This window comes from Apteryx rowi, unplaced genomic scaffold, assembly GCF_003343035.1.
Source record: "Apteryx rowi isolate R43461 unplaced genomic scaffold, aptRow1 scaffold_446, whole genome shotgun sequence".
Taxonomy (NCBI): Eukaryota; Metazoa; Chordata; class Aves; order Apterygiformes; family Apterygidae; genus Apteryx; species Apteryx rowi.
This window is the reverse complement of record NW_020450701.1, coordinates 590,171-611,510: the sequence shown is the minus strand read 5'-3', so window position 1 is coordinate 611,510 and position 21,340 is coordinate 590,171. Positions and strand designations below refer to the sequence as shown.

At 37.1% G+C, this 21,340-nt stretch overlaps 1 protein-coding gene across 5 annotated transcripts in view; it reads left to right on the top strand.

The window, feature by feature from the left end:
• Positions 1-21,340, top strand: part of ARFGEF1 (ADP ribosylation factor guanine nucleotide exchange factor 1) — a 99,728-nt gene that overhangs the window by 6,203 nt on the left and 72,185 nt on the right. The window contains exon 1 of one of the 5 annotated variants that reach the window (XM_026077058.1): positions 7,390-7,447. The exons of the other annotated variants lie outside the window; for them this stretch is intronic. Within the exon in view, the coding sequence (XP_025932843.1) occupies positions 7,396-7,447 (52 nt within the window). The 5' untranslated portion in view covers positions 7,390-7,395. Of the gene's footprint in view, positions 1-7,389; positions 7,448-21,340 lie in introns of those variants that run through there. 5 annotated transcript variants of the gene reach the window in all.

Genomic DNA, 21,340 nt, shown 5'->3' with positions numbered 1-21,340 from the left:
AGGTGCAGGACCCTGCACTTGCCTTTGTTGAACTTCATGAGGTTCCTCTCTGCCCACCTCTCCAGCCTGTCTAGGTCTCTCTGAATGGCAGCACAGCCCTCTGGTGTATCTGCCACTCCTCCCAGTTTTGTATCATCAGCAAACTTGCTGAGGGTGCACTCTGTGCCTTCATCCGGGTCATTGATGAAGTTGAACAAGACTGGACCCATCTCCTTTGAGGAAAGGGGCTGGTTGGCAGGGTGCGCATAAAAACGTTGTAGAAAACAAAGCAGATTGTATTTGGGTTTGAAAAATGTTAGTGGAAAATAAGTTTTTTTTTTATTTATTTATTCTAAAACAAAAAACAGGTGCCTGTTTTTTCAGGTGGAACTCTGACTTTCTCCTGAAACACGCCATCATTTAAAGACTTTTGATATTTTGAAAATTTTAACATTGATTTTCAGTATCTTTTAAAATGTAAATGCTAACACATCTTTGTAACATAGGGCAGCTTTTAAATATATCTGTTCTGCTGCTTATTTTAGAGCACTAATTGGAATGTTGAAGCTTAAATGATAAGTTATTGCCTTGTGACCACACTGCATCTATTTTTTAAAATGAATCATCTTTACTGTTTTGTGCTTCCTTTTTATCTAGTTGATCTTTTTCTATACCCTATCCTGATACCTTATTTTTGTAATTGTCATCTTATTCTCTCTTCCCTTGTTTTTTCTGCATATTCCCTTCTGTCTCCAGTTACCACTACTGTTTCGGGTTTGGGGGGGGGGGAGTTGTTTGGTTGTTTGTTTTTCAGCACTACACCAGTATCCATTCTTGTGCATCTTCCTCATGTACAATCAAAAAAAAATAGCTTGGCCCATTTACATCAGATGTATGTTCCAGGCTTATTTTCAAGTCTTTCAGAGAGTAATCGGTGTTTGAGTTTATATTTAATAACACGCTGTCAAAATATTCTAACTTGTTTAATCTTCAGTGAAGATTATCCCCTGGGCACTTGTAGGCAGGAGAACATTAGCCAGTGGTGTTTTACCCAGTCTCTCTTCTTTTTCCCTTTCTTAGCGAACCTCCTAGCTGAAGTCACGGACTCATGAAGAGCTCGATGAGGGAGGCTTGTCTTCTTTTGGGGCACCTGTCAGCTTTGGGTTTTTCATTGGTGTTGATATTTTTAGGTCTCTGATTAGTTAGTGCCTTAAAGTAGACAAATGCTGCCCTCAGCCAGGGAAGCAAGACTGGCAAACTTGTGCATGGCTCTCACTCGGTATTGCAGTAGCCAGTGGGCGATTGGTGGCTATGATTTGCATGGAGGGGAAGGGATTGTGTGTCTTCTGCATCAGACCAGAGAGTTTTCCTATGTGTGATGTGTAAAATTGGTGGTTTGCTGGGGAAGGTATTTTTTTTTCTTGGAAAGAGCGCTACTGTCAGTGGAGCGTCAAAGGCTGAAGTGACTGGGAAGCTCAACTCCTCAGACTTAAAGGAGGAAGGAGAGAAGTACCAAGGAACAGGACAGAACTGTGTAAGATGCTTGATAGTTCATATCTGCGAGGGGAGGCAAGGCTGCATTGTAAATGTCTAAAATATGTGCCAGTCAGATCAAAAAATACTCCATGCACAGATTGCAGTTATTGGAATGCCCTTTGCATGAGTAAATAGTAGAAGAATCTGTAGGTTACTATTAGGCAAACCAAACCTCTAAGAAAAATCAACCCCCTGTCTCCCTGCTCACATATGTTGTTTCTTATAGATGTTTTAATGGAATGCAGGGGATGGTTTAATAAAAATATCTGTGTTTTGAGAGTTAATATAGATGATGGATGCTTGTCATGTGATGCCTTCCCATTTTGAGTGTAAATACAAAAGAGCTGCTAAAAATAAGCCTGTCAAGTCCCAAAAGTTTGAAATACCTGGCAGAACTCCCTTATTGATTTCCAATAAATCTAAGGACACTGGGAAAATTCCAAAGGACTGGAAGGAAGCTGATACTGTGCCAGCCTTTTTAAAAACGATTAATAGGGTGATCTAGGTAATTGCTAGCCAATCAGTCTGATGTTGATCCCAGGTGAAGTAATGGAGTAGCTGATGCATGATGTGACTGAGAATAAAAATGTCAGTAACAAGAATTTCTAGAAGAGATACAAAAAAATAAAAGCCCTCTACCTGCTTAAGTTATTGGGACAGATTAAAAGACATTTTTCCACATTTTAGACTTCTGTAAGTTGTGTATTGTTCTGTTCCTAATTTTACCTAGTTAGAAGTAAAAATTGCACAAACTGACCAGAACAAAACCTGCCCAACTGGCAGGATAAGCTTGATGGAATGTGGGTTGAATTGATAAATAGTGACAGATTTTGTTAGCTCTATCTCCGCTTCTTATGTTGCTTCTTTCCACTGTATCCATGATTTTAGCTTTTAGGTACCATTCCTGATATTTGTGGGTTTGCTTGCATTTTGTGTGTGTGTGGGGGGGGTGGTTCTCAGTGTGAAATTTTGTATTCTTTGCTCTCGGTGCAGGCATATGCGTAGATGAGGGTTTTTTAGCTGGGAAGCAGGAGCTCTTAAACCAACTTGAAATCTTGAGGAATATGAGCTCTTAGTATGATGCTGTAGTTTGGAGCGGCTTTGAAGCTTGGATATGCAATGCGGAGGTTGTACTAACTCTACTGCTTTTGAAATAATGTTTCCTCTGGTTTCAGCGACTCAGGGATTTTATTATCAAAGTGAGACATGCTTGAGGAGCCATAAGAATTAGAGGATGGAAAAAAAAATTTTTTTTTTAAAGTCAAGATTCTTAAATCTGTTCTTTCTGTTTACATACAGGTAGTAAAACAACAGGACAGTTGTGTTCTTTGTTGCTGAAAATCTTAAGATCACATTTGTTTTTACAAAAATGTGTTTTGATTCAAGCAAAAATTGTTTCAGAGAAGTCTGGATTTGCTTTTCAGGAGTTTGTAATAGGCAGTCACACTGGATGCTTACTGACTCTGCAAAAAGATGATTGTTTTGGAAATTACATTCTCTGTAACACTTGATTTTTATGGGAATTTAAGAGAAACTATGCTTGTACTTTCAAAGATTGTACAGAGAAGCTGTGCGCTTAATGTGCATTAGAAGTGCTGTTTAAGTGAAACAAAAATAACAAATAGAATTTCTTTCTGAGAGTTTCACTTCCTCCGTTTTTGTCACCTTTCCACCGATCTTTGCTCCTTCAGGAGTAACGAATACCACAGACTTCCTGAATTGATTCATTATTGCTGTCTTTTAATAGAGTTTATTGCTCTGAAGTAGTCTACTTGTAGCATGTGTCTGAGCTGTTATCAGATGCAAAATATCTTCTGCTCACTTTTTACTTTTTTAGTCTTTTTTCTTCCTGCTATGTTTTGGGTTTTTTGATCTTGAACAAAGCACAACTTTGCAGTAGTGTCTCAGGTAGATTAAAAAAGAAAAGCTGCAAAACAGATTTGCACTTTACCAAAGTAAAGGACAATAGCTCCTGCCTAATATGATAAGCTCATGTAGCCACTTGTTTCACTGACTCAAATTCTGTTTTTTGCAAGTGCACAGTTCTTGCTCTGATGTAGTGTTATTGAATTTTTCTGCAAAGCAGGATTCATTCTGACTGTATTATCTAACTGACTTTTTTGTGATGCGTAGCCTTTTTCTTTCTTTTATCCCAGCATTCTATTTTAGGATTATATAGACACTCTAACAGCTTCACTAAATTTTACCAAAACAGGCTTATATCTAAAGCATGATTATCTAGGGCATGATTGTTGTGGTTCTTTTTACGATTGTCTGTTTCAATTCAGAAATAGTTTTTTTTTCCTGACTTTTCTATTACTCTAGGTATCATATATACTAATCTAAAATGAGATTACGTGGTTATTGATGGTGTGCTATTTAATACTTGTTTTTGCTCAAATGCCTAATGCCTGCTGCTAGACTCTTCAATCTTTTTTTTATTGTATATATTCCTTGGATTAGAAAAAAATATTAAGATATTTTTTAAAGAATTGAAAAAAAAATTTGCCAATCCTCATTTGGTGTCTGTCCTTAAATGTACAGGGAGATTGATTTTAAAAATAAGATCCATTAATAATATGGATTCTCCACTCATTGTCTTTAGCACCTGCTGTTCTAATAATCTTACAGTTTTTGTAATGTTATTCTTTGTTTTCACTTATAAATAAAAATGTATGATTAGGTTTGTAAATATTTCATGTCAAGAGATTTTAATCAGTGCTAGATACAGAGATGTTTTACTGCAACATGTTCTTACTTGATTTAAATGTGTGAATCTTGCATGTCAACTTGAGTTGCGGACGTTGGGAGCGTTGTTTGAATGACCAGCAGATGCTTCACCATTGCAATGGGCAGCTTTGCAGATAGTCTGAGAGATACTGGGGAGAACATCTATTTAGATTCATCAAACCGAGATTATAATGTTATTGAAATTACAGGGCTTACTAGTAAGTTATTAAGTAATATTTTATTACTACAGGGCTCAGCTGTCCAAATACAGTTGAATAAAATGAGGTATGCATACAAGGTTTTAAATCTTATTTGTTTGGAAATTTGAATAAATACAAAGAAATTATTTCTTAATGTAAGTTATGTGGCACTGGTTGATAGCTCCCAATCATATTTTAAAATTAAAACTGTGCTAGGAATTAACATGATTGTACTTGGGCAAAATACTGCACTTTTAGTGCAAGTGATAAACTAATTGAAATGTCCTTTTAAACAAAGATGTTCTTTGCAAAGGTGTGGTTCTGTTGTAAAGAAAATTAACACACCTACGGGTGCCATACAAGCAACCTTTCAGGGTGTACAGTGTGAGTATAAAGGTCTCGATGGTGCTGTTGCATGGATCCAGAGTGCAGCACTTGGCATAAAATCATAATCTTTTGCTGGAACTGAAGAAAACTAGAAAATTCAGAGTCTTAACTCGGCTTGTTTCATTTGCCTAATGGATTGTGGAGTCTGTGAGAATCCTATACTGGATCTTGTGCACTATCTGGGAAGGTAGATAGGAACAAATTAACCTTTGCTTTCACTATCCTGACTGGAAACAGAGCTTTATAACTGCTATGAGTAAAACCACTAGAATAGGATATCTACATATGCATAAATATTTGAAAGCTAGATAGAGATGGCTAAGTACCTAAGAAGTATGATTAAAATTTTCTATGCCTACAGTGAAATGAAACACTTCTGATGTTTTCCACTTGTGGGTTAAGACATGACACTTTGTTTTGTGTGATTATGTGTTCATAATTATACATACAAAGAGATCTAGAATGCTTAGAAGATTTTAAGTAAAAAAATTTTTTTCTTTGAAATCATTTCTAATGCTGGCTATGACTATAGGGAAAGTAGACTGTGATGGTCAGTGAGATGTGGAGGAGCTTTGGGTTTGTCTCTTAGACGCAGAGAGGAATAGAAGAGGGGATAAGTTTGACGGGCATCACTGCATTTTTATGTTGTATTCTTAAGCTCCAGACAACATTCTGTGCTCAGATTCATAACCCTCTCCTTTACACTGAAAGAAGAACAGCACTTGGGCCTGTCTTTCCTTGATCCTCCTCCTTTTCATGTGAGAGCAGAGCTTGCTCCTCTGTCCTTTCAATGATGAACATCAGGCAGGTGGCACAGTACTAAGATGCTTCTTATCTCTACCCTTTGGGTTGCTGTTTCCAAAACTGGACCAGAGGGCTGGGTCAGGGCAGAATACCCTCACAATGAAAGGAAGAATCATTATTTTTAAAGCACAATAATGTATAATTTTGAAGACCTGTTAAAACAATGTTAGGGTCTCTTCTAACTTATTACCAGTATGGAAAAAACTTAAGGAAAATGCATAACTTCAGAAGTTTTTCTCAAATAGAGCTGGTACCTATGGCAGTGCATGAAATAATCATAACTCCGACTCATATAAAAGACTTCTGACTCTGACCTCTGTAGAGGTAGAAATGGCCACAATAGTTTTATGTGTCCATGACTTAAATAAAATAAAATCAATAGCATAAATTTCACATGTAATCTCATAGATGCTTCCGTGATGATCAGCATGGTGTGGGGAGGGATATTTATGTTTGTTTGCAAGTAGATTACCTAGAAATATCCATGGTGTTTTGCACTGAATTCTAAAACATGAAGAAATTTCTATTATTTTGATATGAACAATAGCTAGAATGGCCAAGTATCCTTGTATAAAAGGGAAGGTGATTTTGAAAAATTGTTGACTGTTGCATTTTGTACAACGTTTATTTAATCGAATCTGTAAGATAAAGCTCTTAAAGCAAAGTAGAAGGGGCAGGATTTCAGTGCAGTAGAAAGTATAAGTAATTGCAGTTGATTGTAGCTATATGTATTTAAAAAAAAATCTACCTGCGCTAGTCAATGCAGGTATACTTTTTCATAATAGTTTAGAATAAACTTGTGGATTCAGTAAATATTGAACTGAATGCCTTAATTGTCTTGTTCTTTGCTGCCTTGGTAAGCAATGGTGAAAGAAGCACTTCCTTGTAACACAGTGTACAACAAGGGTGGAGATGCCTGAATTCTGTAGTGTTGACCTTTTTTAAGTAGTTTACCACTTGTCTTGTGTTTTCAACCTGAGAAAAGAAGGAAAACTTCTCATATGACTAGTTGTTTTAATTAAGCAATCTGTACTTTCAAAAATACTTCCTTCAGATGCAACTAAAAGATAGGAGACAGAGAAGTAAATGTTTCATAGTATTAGTCTTCTAATGCATAAGTGCTTTAATGAAGGAGGCCACATTTGAGCTTTCAGAGTACTGTAACATTCATGTTCTTCCTTCTTGTGTTCATTCAAAAATCTTGGTTCACGCTGCTTCCTATATCAGAATCTAATGAAAAAGTCAGAAGGTCTTTAGTAATAGTGTGGCCACTTTGAAAGCTTCGTTTGAAAGATCTGCCATCAGAACCTCTGATTTGAAGTTTACAAATAGGAGTTCTTCCAGGGAAAATTATAAAGCTGATACGGTTGTGACCTTTTTGGAAGAATAACACAGATGTAAAAATAAATCTAACCCCATACTTTTTTTGTTAGTCCCTTTCTTTTTTTTTTCTTTGTTAAATATAGTTTGACAAAACTTATACATAACCAGATTTAAATGTAATGACTATCTTCATGTGTCTCGAAAAGAGACTGTTATGCTTTTCCTATGACTCAGAGCTATGGCAAGAGGGGAGTGGCATAATACTTTTTAATTAGAAGTTTACCAGTAACATAATGCATGTCTACATTTACATGTGACCCTTAAAGTTTTAGTGTTTGAAATGGCCGAGTCTTGCGGTGTTGTTTGTTTTGCTTTTCTTTTTTTCATCTCTACTTGCAGATTTCTTTTGAAGTTACTGCAGTGAGCAGGTCAGCTAATGGGATACATGTATATATATTTGGTCTGTTTCTCAAGAAATCGTGGAACAAGTAAGAATCTTGTATTTAAGTCTGAAATAAAGCTTAGTAATTCTGGAACTTCTAAGTTACCTTTTAAATTGCCCATTTCCAAGTGCGCAAGAAAATAATTGCGCTCAGATATCTACAGCAAAGATGGAGGTAAAAATAAGATGTAGATTTCCAATTTCTTATTTCAAAACAGTGAATGCCAGTAAAAGATGAGACCAGATATTGCTCCTGTATTTCACAGGGATCTTTCATTTTGATTCTAGCTGTTTTTTTAGAACTTCACACTGCACAAGAATTTATTGTCCTAGGTTGTATCTAGTCTTCAGTGATTCACAATATTGGTTGCTTCACAGAAAGGTATATGAAACCTTATCATAGACATTGAAAATTTTATAGCAAATGATTGCTGCTGTCATCGGAAGGTGGTCTAAAAGCAGGAAGATTGTGTTGTTCAGGATATGAGAAGGATGACTAGATGAGCAGTTGGATCAGTTTTAACGCCAAAAAAAGTTTTAGCAGTCAAAATAAACATCTATTTTGAGGTAAATATACTCACATGCCTGATTTTAGAATAGTCATTAATATGAGCCAGGATTTATTTCATTCCATGAGTCCATTCTGTATGGGGGCAGTCTTTCAAACTGAGATTGTTCACACACAGCTCTGCAGGGTTAGATTTATGGAGGTCTAGATGTCTGAGCATTTGCATATCTGTTCAATATTTGCTTTAGTCCAAATGGCACACGGTTTTATTTTGAATGTTAAATTGACATTGAAAAAACCCTAATCACATTATAATTCAAGTGAAAGCTATCCGACTGTCTTTGTCAGATAAGGCCATCATTTTTAATTTTGCCTTTAAAACCTAACCTGGGCTGTCAAGAAAACCTGTTTGCTTTCTTTGGCAAAAGGAGTGACGCCTTTTGATGCTCTGAAGCCATCCTCGCTATGGGATTGTCAAAGAGCTGTAGAAGTTCCTTTTCCAATTGCTCTGTATTGCGCCTGCTTAATAAATTGCATACTTCTGTTCATGGAGGACAGTAGAGGTATCTCTTTGCTTTTCTTGCTTTGAGTAAAGTGTGACACTTGAATGCCCACAATGGGTGTAATAGTAGCTTGTAGCTAGCTTTAGAAAGCATGAAAAGATGGATAATCATTGCTATGCATGTGTACTTACTCCTGAAAAATCTTTGAGGAAAAGTAAGAATGTTTGAAGGACTGTTTTACATGACAAAGTGTTAATTAAGTGGTTGGCTGTGTGAAAAGTGGACTTCTAGCTTTTCTTCCTGTTGCCAACTGGTGCTGAAACAAGATTGAGAAACATAATGATGGTCTTGTTCTCCTGTGGCGACAGCCTACCCTTGCCAGAATAAATAAAAAGCATTAGTAAAACATTTTCTTTAGTCTTCAGTTGTGTGCAATTGAGTAAGTAGAACACACGACAGAAAACAACCGAGGCGTCTCAAGAAATAGTCTCAATAAGTAGGCGTCTATGTCAAAAACAAATGTATACATGCTTACATATAAATGTCACAAATCTTTAAAAAATGGTCAATTGAAATATCAGTGGTTTTAAAATGAAGGTACTGTCCTAACAGGCCAGGAATGAGAAAGGATAATTTGTGGAAGAGTCTAAATTTCACAGCATTAATTAAGTAGGAATGACTGTTTAATCTGTCTTACTTTACATAAAGCTTAATCATGATAGGTAAATAAACCAACTGCATTGACAAGTAACGTTGACTTGCGATGTATTGAGCAGTTCTTGATTTGTTACCAAGCGCTGCCCGGGAATTGGCTCAAGATGTAACTACTGGTGTGTAATAGTGAGCATTCTCATTAGTACGTGCTCAAGCATATGCTAAACCATGCTCAGATTCAGCTTTGTAGTAGTCATGAAAAAGATGCATTAAAACACTAAGGTTTTTTTATCTCGAAAAGAGAGTAATATAAAGCTGAAGAAGTTCTGAGGGGAGCAAAATGCTTAGAGCTAAAATGGTGATTCTTTGTCATGCATTTCGTTAATGTTTAGAACAAGCCTATACCAGCTATCAATAAAAGCTATAAAAAGCCTATGATTAAGTCAGTATGAACAAATAGCAAAGAAAAAGAGGCTACCGGAAGTAAACAGGGCCTTGAAAATGTGAGCCCTTTTTCCAAGTGGGAAGGAAAAAAAGAGCATGAACTGTAGAGAATGAACTGTAAATCCATAATAAGGTAGGCCAGAAGAGATTGTTAATAAAGCTATTGAAGGAGACCAAAATGCCTGTTGTTATATATGAAAGCTGAGGAATTTTCCTGTACTGGAACATTTCTTTACAAGGAATGAGTCTGTGGAGCTTTCCCGATTTGGAGTTTCAGTGGAAATTAGTATTAACCAGTTAGGAGTCCTAAAGGGTCTCTGATCTGAAATTCCTGAACTGCTTAATACACTATGTAATCTTAAAATTTCATTAGTACAAAGGAGTGGGAGGAACCAAATGTGTAAGTAGCTTTTTTTAAAAAGTGCCAAGGGAGTGGCAAGTCTGAACTGTAGTAAAGAATAACGTCAGTGGAGAATAGAACGGGTACATGTGCTGTACTGAGGAGGAATCAGCACGGGCTTTGCAGAGGGCAAGTTGCCCCAATACCAGTCCGTAAAGCAGAGTCAGTGAGTGTGTAGATAAGTGTATGCTAATCCAATTGTACAGAACACTTCAGTTTCCACTAACCTTGCCCAGGTTGCTTGCCAAAGGGTCTTAAAGATACTGAGCTGTCAAAGAGTAAACATTCTGTTTTCACAGCAGAATGGTGTTGGAGTTCTGGAGAGATTTGTGCTGTTTTGGGGTGAATTGTGAGGTGGCAAATTTTGACAGAAGAACGTATTTAGAGGAATGAAAACAACCCGTTAAAACCTGTGGTTGTGTTATACTGACCTACCTGGTGATGAAATGGCCAAAGTTCAGGTTTGACAAATGCAAACTAATGCATATGGGCAGGAGGGGGGAAGTGGAGGAGGAAAATAGACCAAACTATGCATGCACAGCCATGGGCTCTGCATGAGATTTTTATCCACCAGGAAAAAAAATTTGGAGTTGCTGTGAGTGATTCCATGAAAATATTGATTCCTCTGTCAAAAACAGGTGGGAAAACAATAGCAAAACAAGCTGTTACACCACTGCATAAAGATACGATGTATTCACATCTGAACTACCATGTGTGGTTCTGCTCTCTCCTGTCTCCCAAAGAGACAGCAGAATTAGAAAAGATGCATAGCAAGGCAACAAGGATGCTTGAAGGTAGTAATGTCTTCCCAGAGAGATTAAGTAAATCTACAATCTGCCTCTTGCTCTCTGGAGGGAAAAAAAAAAAAATAGGATGATGGATGTGATGGAAGTCTGTAAGATGTCATAGTGGCATAGACATGGAGAAAATGATTACTTGTAATTTCTTACAATACAGATATGAATAGCTTCTAAAGACCTCAGCTAGTTTAAAGCAAAGAAAAAAATATTCTTTCACACAGCTTTTAATTACATTGATCCAGAAAGTTTAAATGGTTTAAAAGGCAATTAAGTGAAAATTTAGCAAGAGTTGTCTAACCTGAAGGTACAGTCTTTGTGCAGGAAGCACATAACCACAGATGCTGGTAGGAGGGGACTATTACAGATTATAAAAGCAGGGCAACAATGCTGTATCTTCTTATGCATATGCTGTTGGCCACTCTTGGAAGCAAACTACAGGCTAGATATCAGGGGGTTAAGAGAAATTTGCTGCTGTTTTATCTTTGTGGCCCAGCCAGTTTGGTGGTTTTATGTTCAGTTTTTGGGCTTGCTCTCCCAGTTTCTCAAAGTTTACATGAGGTTTATGTTTGAAAAATTGGGATAGGGATGGTCTGTCTTTGTATCTTTGCACACTCACCTGCTTAAATATTTCATCAGACGTTGTCTGTCAGACTTAGTTGCCTTCATGCTGCTTGTTTGAAAATGTTTTTTGGTGTAGGTCTGCTACATCTGTAGTTTGTGGTGAAATAGTTTTTGAGAGGGTATTCCAGAAGTTTTCAAATATTAATATTAAATTAAATTTGAATTCTTTTTTTTTTCAATTTTATGTATTAAAATGCATGTTTAACTATAAAGAGAAAACAACTTTCTTTTTAACTGAATAGACTCAAGCTACTGCATACAAATCCCTGTCTTATGGCATGCAGTTACAATGAAAATATTGCCTTTCTGTGAATGGCATCATGAATCGAACACATACTAATTCTGGAATTAAAATTTGAATGTAGATGTAAAAAGCTATGTTGTATATGAAATAGAGAAAGCAGAATGCTTAATGTAACACAAGGAGAGCTGAACTGGTGCAAAATATGCTACAGCTTAATTTTCTAATTTATAGTTTGTTGGGCCTTAAAATATTAGATTCATAAATAAGCCAAGTACATAGGTGAAAAGATTATTATTTTTGCTTTATATGCAAGTTTCTGTCTTAAAGCACTACTATACTTAAATAAATTGTTATATTTATACCTGTAATACTGTTGTTAAAATATGAGAGCATAGGTGCTGGGGAGAAGTTGATTGAGAAACTGACTTTGTGACTTAAGTTAGTGTTATCTGTAACTGGTTTTTCTTCTGTTACTAAGCTGTTAATTCTGTCATGGGAGCATAAACTCTTGAAATAGGATCGAGTTGAAGAATAAGCTGCCTAATGTTAGGTGCCTCCGTATGCCTTGGATCTCTCATATTCCCCTGACTATATTAACCAGCTCTCTGCTGGCTTTGCAGGGTGGTTCAGCACATCCTAATGGACATCTGCCGGCTGGTCTGCTACAGGCTTCTTAGCCGTTCGTTACATTGACAACCTTCACTTACAAGAGTTTAGACACATGGCATACATGGAAACGCCCAGATTGAAACATCTTAATCTCAGACTGAATCCTGTCCTTAATGCAATATTTCATGTTTCCAGATATAGATTGTACTGATGTTTGGAATGCTTTTCCAGTTGTCAATGCAAAAATTAAAAATGTTAGTATCAACTAAATCTTTAGAGGTACTCAGGTAGTTAAGATAATTGTTTAAGCCTTTTATTCATCTCACTGTTGGATTGCAAGTGAATATTGAAGAGAAGTCCTTGGTCACAGATGTCTTTTGAAACTATATGTGTGTATACAGTATAATGATGGAGAAGTCCAGATGGAAAAGGACCTCTGGAGATCACCTGTTGAAAGCAGGGCCTTAGATTAGGTTATTCAGGTGTGCCGAGGTCAAGCTGAGAATATTCCCAGTGAGGGAGGATCTGCAGCTTCTCCAGGCAGCCTACTCAATGTTTAGTTGTTACAAAAGGTGGTAAATAGGCAGCAGCATATCAGAATGTGCAGAAGCTTCTCTCTTACAGGGACGTATGCGGTAGAAGAATCCAGTAATTATATTGCAGAGGGGTGGGGTAATTTCTTACTGTCAGGTCTTTGTTCTGTGGAGTCGGGCTGCTTATGTTTGCCTACTCTGAACTTAAAGGTCAGGCTGAAAGATGATCTGCAGAGAAGCTTGGTGTGTCCTTTCAGATGAGTTACAAATCTGCAGGATTTTGTTCTGTGTGTATTTAATTCCAGATGAGCTTTTTCAGACAGATGAAAATGATTCAATTGAAAATGCTTTCCCCATTTCAAATGAAATTTTGCTTCTGCATAGTCTCTTATCTTCGTATTTTGGCAGAAACTCATGCTTTTCCAAGCAGAGCGTGAGGGACGTGCTTGAGTTTCTGATCTTAAAATGAGGGGAAACTGGCCTAATCTATTAAAAAAAAAGGGGGGGGGGACCTTGACTTCACTTGAATAAGCACAATAAATATTAGCACCAGTTTCCTTTCTTTGTAAGAAGCTATACTGCACTTCATCTTTCCTATCTGATAGAATTTTCAGCAATAATATTGCACATAGCTGGTTGTCTGATTTGCCTGTACTTATGAGTTTTGATTTTAGCTTTTCAAAATAAAAAAGAAGACTCTGCATTGTGTTTTGCTAGCTAGGAATGCCATTGATATAAAGTTTATCAGAATGCCTGAAGGGGGATAGAGGAAGAGGGCAGAAGTCTATCTGTCTTCCGATTACAGCTTCATTGATGACCTCTGATCTGATTCAAACTACCAGTTAAAGATTTGTAGTGTACCCCATGTTCTGCCGAGTTAAAATTCCCTGAGTTGTAAATTAGATCTAGACAGCAAAAATAACATACTGTCTATGGAGACACCCTGTGTGTGTGTGTGTGTATGAATATAAACACAGTCTATTTCAGAGAGATATATAGTCTGCAGTTGACTGTTTTCTTTCTACTAAGAACAAGAAAATAGCTATATCATAGTCAGTCTCAAGGGGGGAAATGTAAAGACCTAGATCCAGGCTCGTTTCTTAAAAGATGCATCAGAAGCACTCAGGCTGCCTTTGACTTTTCTAAACTTAAGAGGGCAATGCACGAAGCTACTGTGGCAGATTAAGAGTTATTGATGATTCATCTTCTCCAGAACTAGGCAAGCATTTCACAGTCTTAAACCACAGAGGCACTGGTTTCCCTGTGGCTTGGAGGAAGCGTAAACTCACCGTGCTCAGTGACTGTCTGCAGTCCTGCCCTTATATGCTGTGTGAGCGAGAGTCCTGCTGACTGAGGCAAAGACCCAAATGAAGTGCTGAGAAGACTGATAGGAGGAGTGGATGTATTGAGTCATTTCTCTCTCTCCTGATTTCTCTATTTTCCCCTTGATGAATATGTTGAGAAACTAGTACATCCCATCAGTTGAATCAGGTAAATAATACAGGTGTTTTTTCTTTTAGCTTGCACAGGCGATTCTAGAGAAACCAAGAAGAGTTACATAGTACTTTAAAACAATGTTAGTTTCTGTGACCTCCTCAAGGTTTACCTGTGTATTTTCTTCCACTGTTACATTTTGATGCAGCTTCTTAAATTTGTAACCAAGTCAATGAGTGCATTCTTAAATCTCTCTGGTACAGTTACAGGTACTTTCAAGAACTTCATGCACGTAGCGTGCTTTATAACGTTGCATTGTGTGGCATAGTGGGTGTAAATATAAAGCCTGTCTTAAGTCTCACTTTTATAAAGACTTAATTTTATTAATTATAATTCCTATTTTATAGAATTTGTAATTGGTAATTAGTTTTTTACCTTGTTATAGGTTAGTTAGATGGCAGCTATGATTCTTGGTAAGAATATTTAAAAAGTCAAAACAATTCTTGAGGCAGAAGAGCTGCTTTTTTTTGTCTCTAAAGACTTCTGCAATGCTTTTCTGTCCAGCATGTTGGTATTTTTGTGAAAAAGGTGGTATCAGCCTTCTTGTGTACTGATCTGAAACTATTATACGTAGTGGGCAAAATTACTACTGCTGTAAATTACAGTTATTCAGATCTCAATAATTGTAGTATATCATATGATCAGACTCTTCTAGGGGTCTGCCTTAATTTGGTTGTTTCTCTCTAGTGTTTTGTTCTCCCAGATTCTTTGAGGGAAGTAATTTATTTCTTTATTAGTGTACACTTTCATGTTTCCATTCTGAGCTTCATTTTCTGTTCTTTCTATGATTCCAGTCTGTTAGAATTAACACCCCATCTTTCCCCAGCAGTAGAAGTAGTCCTGGCTAAAGCATTTGTTTTCTTCCCCCTCCTACCCTCAGCCACATGATAAAACCAGATGAAGGAATGGATCCATATTTAAAAAAAAGAAAAAAAGAAAACAAGTAACTCTTTAAAGCTTTTAACTTTTTTTTTAATCCGGTGTCATTTTTAAACTGTAAAAGTCTCTTTGTGCACACCTGCAGTAAACTCGCAGACAATTATACTGGCATGATATAGTAAGGAGATAGGTGACTTTAAGTAGCAAAAAGGCTTATGCTGTTTAACATATTGAACAACACTGTAAGTTTTCCTTGCTGAGTAGTGTTTCCTTGTGCAGAGAAGTGTTTGATTCATCTGTCTGCCTTTGATAAATAAGCTGTTTATTTCTTGCAAGCAGCCAAAATCCCCCACCCCCACCCCCCCGGCCCCAAAATACAAATCAATAAAGGTATCTGAGCAGACTTAGCTCAGTTTATGCTGTTCTTGAAGTGCAGTGCTGCATGTTTCTTTTCTTTGGATAGTTGTTGACATGTTTATATGCTGGGGTACTAGCTTCTGGAAGTAGGACTTATTCAACTCCTAAGAATTTTAACCTAAGAAATGGGAAAGAAGCTAAATTGTCAATACACATTATTGTGAATATAAGGAGGAAGATACAGTGGCAGACCTTTTTTTTCCCCCTTCTTCTTCTCCTCTCCTCCCCCCTTACCTGATAAAGAAACATCATTGTCCTTGCTATCCTTGCTTCACTACAAAAAATACTAATGCTGATGAAACAGAGTGGGTGAACTGTGTATGGTTATGCGGTATGCTTGTTGCAGTGCACCTGGGGGCTGCCACTGTAGTGGACAATCCTCTTCTAGCCCTTCCTTCCTTCCTGAAACGTGTGATGTGATATAAAGGAGTGTGGCAACTGGAGATCCTGCAGCTGTACAGTAACCTGAATTAGCTCACTGATCCAATAAAAAATTAAAATTAGCTTGGTAATTTTAGTTCACTTGGTGTCTTGTCAGTGATTGTGTAAGGAGGAATGCACAAATAAGCATCAAGAGGGAATGTGGCATTGGAGGAACCATCTTATTTTGGTGGTGAGTTGGGTTGGATAAAGTGTATTGGGGAAAATGTGCTTCTAGGCAAGATGCTTTCTATAATCTGGCTAGGTATCTGTGGTTGGTAAGAAGCCAAATTGCTTGTATACTAATGCATCTTGTCAGCAACTTTTCCTGCTAGTTCTGAACATGAATCCAATATTGGGTGGGGGTGGGAAAAGATATGACAAAAGTCTGAAGCAAGGTATTTGAAGGGTATGCACTGCTTGACAAAGTAAAGATACGTGGCTATCCTATTGTTTTAACTATTTAAAGATGCAGAGAGGTCTATTTTTATTCTTTGATTTTGATTTAAGAATTTCTTTGAGGAGCGAAGCCACAAGTTTGGATATTGCTGGGAGTTTGCTTAGATGTAAGAATTGGTAGAGCCTTGTGTAATATTGGAGGGAAATAGAGGGATTTACTGCTGCAGAAAACTTAATTTTTCAGCCACACACACACGAGTATAAATGCTACTAATAACACATGAGATACTGTTATCTTTGTCTATATGTGACCTACATGGGTGTCCCCCTTCCTCTCCTTCCCAAGTAGTCAATGAACCAACTTGATAGTATTCTAGACTTGGCTTAGCAGAAAGATTATTATAGAAAATCTAGTCATAGAACACCTTTGGACTGAGTGATTCTGAATTAATTTTAAGCAAAAAGAGGCAGGTAGAGTATTTTTTTTCTTTTGAGTAGATTTGCCAATGATTCTTTATTTGAAAATGCCATGCCTAACGAGCCAAAAGAGCTAGGTAGTGAGATTGGTTGAACTGAGACAGGTTGTGCATTCAAATTCCTGAAATTACATCAGAGATGCATATTCCCAAATGATACTGCATCTTGAGCAAGGGAGGGGAGAAGCTGTAGTCGTGTCTGTATGAATGCCTGTCTAAAAAGGAAATTAAGAATAAGTGAGAATATTACTTCACAGATGAAAGCCCAGTAAGGACTGTCAGACAGAGTTATTGTGTCCTGAATTGCGGATATAAAAGTAGACAAATATTTTAATAGGATTTGCTGCAAACCTTTAACAGAGTAGAAGATACGGTATGGGAAATAACAACATACGATGTTCCTTTCTTATATTCAGCTCTCCTTAGAGGATTAATGTCATCCCAGTTAGAGTACCTCATCTGTACAAGTTTTTCATACTCTGCTTTTGTTTTTTTATTTGTGTGTATGTGCATGTATGTACACATAGTAGAAATTCCTCTCACGCTTCAAAGTGTATCACTCCCTATTTTTCTAAGCTATTGAGATATTACTTCAGTTGATTACTGTGTGTGCTTCAGTGGGTTAGGATTTTCAGGGTTTTGTTGAGCAGAACAAGGAGGATCTACAGAGAATTTCATTAAGCGGAGTCAGGCTTGAAATATAAGTGGTATTTGACTGGAACGCCTCTTTTTCTGTAGTGTAATTCATCTGTGCTTTCTTAGTTATTTTTTCAGTACCTGTAAAAATAAAGTTGGAGCAGCATAATACACTGTAATATGAAGCAGATAGAAGTGTTCAAATATACCGTAAGTGTATGTTTTGTGTGTCTGTATGAGGTATCTTGCCAATATGTAAATTGGGGCCTCTTCAGAGTGCTCCACGAAGACCACAGCAGGGACTTTCTTAAATCTGCACAGGGGCACAGAGCCTTACTCTTTTCTGTCCATGTGCCGTAACTGCGTGAGCTGTGATCTTGGAGATTTGGGGCAACAAAGTGGAAAGAATGGTTAACGGACTCCAGCAAATAACAGCGGCCAGACGGAAGTGTAGATGCGTAAATGAAATATAACTGAGTGGGTGGTTGGTCTATGTTAAGGAAGTCTGAGGGGGAAAAAAATACTCGTGGCACTCTACCATGGGGAGAGTGGGGAGAATGTACGTAGGTGCTGAGTCTATATTTCTTCCAATCCTGTTTCTCATTAAGTTAGCTTTCTGGATTTAAACAAAAACAACCACCACACCCCCAAAGACCCGATGCTGCCATTGGCCTCTTCTGCCTGCCACAAATGGGATTTTTTGCCTATCTCCTAGTCTGTGATCCAGTAAGATCTGGAGGAGGGAGGGGGCATCTCTGTGAACCCTACAAGGTACAGAGATGATTAGAGAAACTGTTCATAAGGCTTACAGAAAGACATATTCCGATGATATGCATCTTTGGAATTCCATTTAACGAAAAATTTCAGGAAGTGTTCACACTTCAGAGGAAGTGGTTTTTTTCTTCAGACTACCTAATATGCTTGTCCAGATAATTTCAGTAGTGTCTTCTTGTAATAAATTTGCATACATTATTACCAGTTTTAGGCAAGTCAACCTGATTTGATAATCTAGGAGAATAATATTATTGTACTAAACTATTTAATTGTTTTTATTGTAATTTGGGATTGCAGTGAGACTTTTTTATATAAATCTTTCATCTTTTTTGTCTTTGTTTGCTATTTACATACACTGAAATGGATTAACATCGAAAATAGATGTATTAAAAGTTACTGAAAGTTAATTATACCACTACAATTAGAAAAGGGAGAGGAAAAATACCATGATCTGGATTTGCTAATTGCTACTGTCCTTACATCTTCAGCAAAAGAAAACGTAGTGAAGCTTGAGTAGTTCAGAGGTAGTGTGTGAGGCAGAGGCTCCATGAGAGCAAGAAGAGTGGCCAGCTGGAAGCCTAGAGAAGACTTCTGTGCAGCATGTGTGCTTAAGACAGTTTATCTCAGCAAATCCCCAGCTGTGTGGAAGCCCCATAAGGAGTTTAAATGTTAGGAACAGTGTTTAGATAACAGTAAGGGCCAAATTCATAGCATATATCTTTACATAAACTCTCTCTGTTTGTTTTATCTCAGACCTACTGACTTGGCAGAAGTTGCCCACAGAAGATGCCAAGTGGGAGCTTGTGGTCAGGGGACATCAAGTCTTTTGATCATCATTGTCCAATGATGCAAGGGAGCTTGGGTTGAAAATGGCTGCGTGTTTCTCCTATTCCATCGTTTGGACCATTTAAACTTCGTTATTTTAGGTTTTTCCTGAAGTCTGTAATGGATTTCAGGTGTTAATACTTTATTTTAGCTGAATAGGGAGGAGACTTCTTGTGATAATTGTGCTTGGAGCTAATGGAAAGCAGAAATCAAAAAAGAAACATGTTTTGGGTATTTATTTAGAAAAATATTCTAATGACTGCTTTTGGGGAAAAGTATTTAGCATGATCTGCTTGTAATTTTAGCTCTTTGAGGGAGAGACTGGGGGAAAGTTTTTTGTTTCCATGATGCATATATGGCTTTACTGCTGAGAGGCCAAGCTTGGTAAAATCTCTTAATAACTATCACCATGTAGGCAATAATCTTATTATATAGTTGAGAATATAGTTCATTGAAGTTGTGTTCAAATAAATATTGAACTTTCTAGTTTTTATTATTTACAGTCCATTGATCTTACAGCTTTAGTGTACTGTGGCTCACTCATATGCTTTAAAGTTTTCAATTGGCAAGAACCTTTACACTGCTGGGTCATTAAGAACTTGCATATACCCCGATATGGAAAAGGACAGTTTCAGTGTTGCTAATGATGAAAGATTTATTTTTCTCTCTTGGTTACCACAGCATTTTGTCTGATATTAGACGCGATCTCTAGGATACCTGGATGAAAGGAAGCAAGCCAAGTCAATTCAAGCAAGCACTTTAAAATGTGTTGTTGCCAGTATGAGTTTTGCTTCATTTATTTTTTGAATTCTTCTTCACTGCTTGTGACTTGGATCTCATTCACCTGCTTTAACTTTAAACGATTTAATGCGAATCGCTTTCTCCTCAAAATAGTTTTTTGTGGTATAAATAATGTGCATTCACAACATTGACTTGCTTCCTTGGAGTATTGTGTTCTTTTTTGCTTTGGCCAGTTCTACCTTCTGATTGCTTAGGATGGCTGCGGTTCTTTAAAGTGCCACTGCTTACTGTCTTGCATTTGTTACATAAATAATAGCTTTTTTTAAGCTATAGTGCATGTATTTTTTTCAGTTGTGTTGGGGTTATGACTAGGAGTAATATGCACATATTATTGGCATTAAAAAGAGTTGGAAAATCCAATTTTTTCAATAATAAGTAGCAGAATAGCTTCTTCCACTTCTCCCCCAATGAGCAGAGAAACAGGCATGTAAATTTTGGATATAATTTTATGAGCTAGTTTTTTTTACAGTGAAAATGCAGTATGTGTTCTGTTCCAATACACTTATCTTTCAGTTACATAAAATAAACTTTGATTCTGCTGTTGACTCTGAATATTAGTCTTTAGATGCACGAATCCTTGTAGAATTGAGACCTATGCATGTGCTTCTTTGACAAGCATTGTCAGTTGTTTGAAGTAGTGTTGTGGAATTATAATGTGCTATTTTCTGAATACAATTCTGATGAGAAAATTTTAAAAAAATATAATGTGAGAAATGTACTAAATGTTTTTATGGGTCTTTTTTATTTTTTTCCCCTGGCGGCATACTGTGTAATAAACAAGTATTTTTCCATTTTATGGTAAATACTTTGCTCTTTTCCCATTAGCAAGTTTCATAAGAATTCTTTTACCTGTAACCTAATGTACAATTTGATATGGTTTCTATGTTAGTCTCCTTAAAGCTGGTATCATCAAACTTATGTGTATACCTTTGCTGAAGATAACTGAGTACAGAATAATGGAATTGTTAAAAAATAAGTTATCCTTGACTCCTGCCGAAGTATAATTTGACTGTTAGTGCCTTCCATGGTATTGAATAAAAGATGCAGCATATTTAGGTATGCAGAAGGAACTGCTACTTTAAGATAAGCTGAAGGAGAGGGGCTATTTCAGATGTAGGAGAATGTTGACAGAGGAACCAAGGGAATAATCAGGGCATAAGCAAATTTCATATGGGAATTAGAGATGATCTTCTACCCTTCAGCGTAGTCAAGGTTTAAATCATCCCCTGAATAGGATTACTGGGGCAAACAATGAATTAGAGCTAACTTGGGGTTTGGTCAGCATATAGAGCGGTTGAGAGGATACTGCCTACAGCAGGGGAACCACCTGCCTGACCTACTTGGCCCATTTTGACCTTAGTTCTTAGGTGTTACTAGTTGTCATTATAGAAACAGTTGTTAAATTTGTAGTTGCAAATGAGATTATCTGGTAAGAAGGTGCTGGGCAGGGGGAATGGCAAAGCCTAGAAACCCTGCAAAAGTTGGAGAGGTGAGAATGGACT